This window comes from Chaetura pelagica, unplaced genomic scaffold (assembly GCF_000747805.2).
Source record: "Chaetura pelagica isolate M959 unplaced genomic scaffold, ChaPel_1.0 scaffold55, whole genome shotgun sequence".
Lineage (NCBI taxonomy): Eukaryota > Metazoa > Chordata > Aves > Apodiformes > Apodidae > Chaetura > Chaetura pelagica.
The window spans coordinates 2,244,697-2,246,355 of NW_009953571.1; the positions used below are offsets into that span (position 1 = coordinate 2,244,697).

Sequence of the window (1,659 nt, forward strand, 5' to 3'; positions counted from 1 at the left end):
CGCAGGCGTCCCCGGGGGAGGCTGCAGGGCCCCGCACCCCGCGCGGCGGGACGCCCGGCCCCCCGGGGAAGGAGCTGGAAAAGGCGGAATTGCGGGCCGGGAATTGCGGGCAATGTCAGGGCTTGGAAGGGACCTCTGGAGATCTTCGAGTCCAACCCCCTGGCAAAGCAGGACCACCCCAGAATTTAGGGCAGGTCGCTCACAACTGTATCCCAACAGGTTCTGAATGTCTCCAGAGAAGGATGCTCCACAACCTCTCCAGGCAGCCTTTCCCAGGTGTCTGTGAACCTCACAGGAAAGACCTTCCTCGTGTGGAGGTGGAGCTCCCTGTGCTCTCGCTTCCATCCCCTGCCGCTCATCCTATCTCGGGACACCACTTACAAGAGACTGGCCCTTCCTTCGTGACAGCCACCCTTCAGATATTTATATACATTCATTAGGTGCCCCCTCAGTCTTCTCCAGACTAAACAGCCCCAGGGCTCTCAGCCTTCCCTCATAAGGCAGGTGGTCCAGTGCCTTCATCATCCTCGTAGCCCTTTCTTAGACTCTCCCAAGTGAATCCCTGTCCCTCGTGCAATGGGGAGCCCAGGACTGGTTGCAGTGCTCCTGATGTGGTCTCACTAGGGCAGAGAAGAGGGGGGGAAGAACCCCCCTCTACCTGCAGGACACATTCTTCTTAATGCAGCCCAGGGTATCGTTTGCCTCCTTGGCAACAAGGGCACATTGCTGAGCCATGGATAACTTGTTGTCCACCAGGACTCCAAGGTCCTTCTCCGTGGAGCTCCTTTCTAGCAGCTCAGCTCCTGACCTGCACTGGTGCATGTTGTTTCTTCCCATGTGCAGAACTCTACACTTGCCCTTGTTGAACATCCTTAGGTTCCTCTTTGCCCAGCTTTCCAGTCTCTTCAGACCTCGCTGAATGGCCACACGGCCTTCCAGGGCATCAGCCAATCCTCCCAGCTTCGTGTGATCAGCAAACTCGCAGGGGATACACTCTGTCCCCTCATCCAGGTCACTGATGAAGACGTTGAGTAAGACTGGGCTCAGGATTGACTCCTGGGGATTTTGCATCACACGGACTCAATTTTATTTTTCTTTGTGGATGAAAATGTTAGAAAGAAATCTCTGGGAAAGGTGAATCCATGCTTCTAAAGCGGGCAGTTAAAACTTAAGGAGGGAGGAGCTGCAGAAGCAGGGAAGGTAGACATCCAACTCTGTTTTTAAGAGAAGTGCAGGGGATGGAAGGCAGGGAGCAAAATCACCACATTGAATACAAAGTCGAGTGGCAAAAAGAGAGTGGTGAGATGGGCTGAAGTACCAGTAGACTAGGAGTACCCATTGCTTCCTATCCTTGTTTTTTATATACTGTTATTAATTTCCTTTCTGTTAACCTTTGCCACTAAACATTACTAACAGCAGATACATGTTTTATAGGTTAATTAGATCAAGGCAATGAAGAAAACAACCACTTGCCTGGTTACTCCTGAGGCTGAAAATAAGAACTGGAAGTAAAGGGGATAAATTGTTGTAGAGTATGTAGGGTGCTGAAGGCAAGGTAGAACTTGTCCCAGCCCAGGATTCCCTCAGACTATTTAGGTCAAGCTAGAAATAAAAGTTTCCCTTTCGTGATCCCACTACCTCCACAGCTGTTCATTTGCA

The 1,659-nt window shown here is 51.4% G+C and overlaps 1 protein-coding gene across 1 annotated transcript in view; it reads right to left on the minus strand.

Annotated features, from left to right (window-relative positions):
* Positions 1–1,071, minus strand: part of LOC104390449 (heat shock factor protein 5-like) — a 13,558-nt gene extending 12,487 nt beyond the window's left edge. The window contains exon 1 of the mRNA XM_009999587.1: positions 912–1,071. Coding sequence (XP_009997889.1) covers positions 912–1,071 — 160 coding nt within the window. The remainder of the gene's footprint in view (positions 1–911) is intronic.
* Between the last annotated feature and the right edge of the window lie 588 nt (positions 1,072–1,659).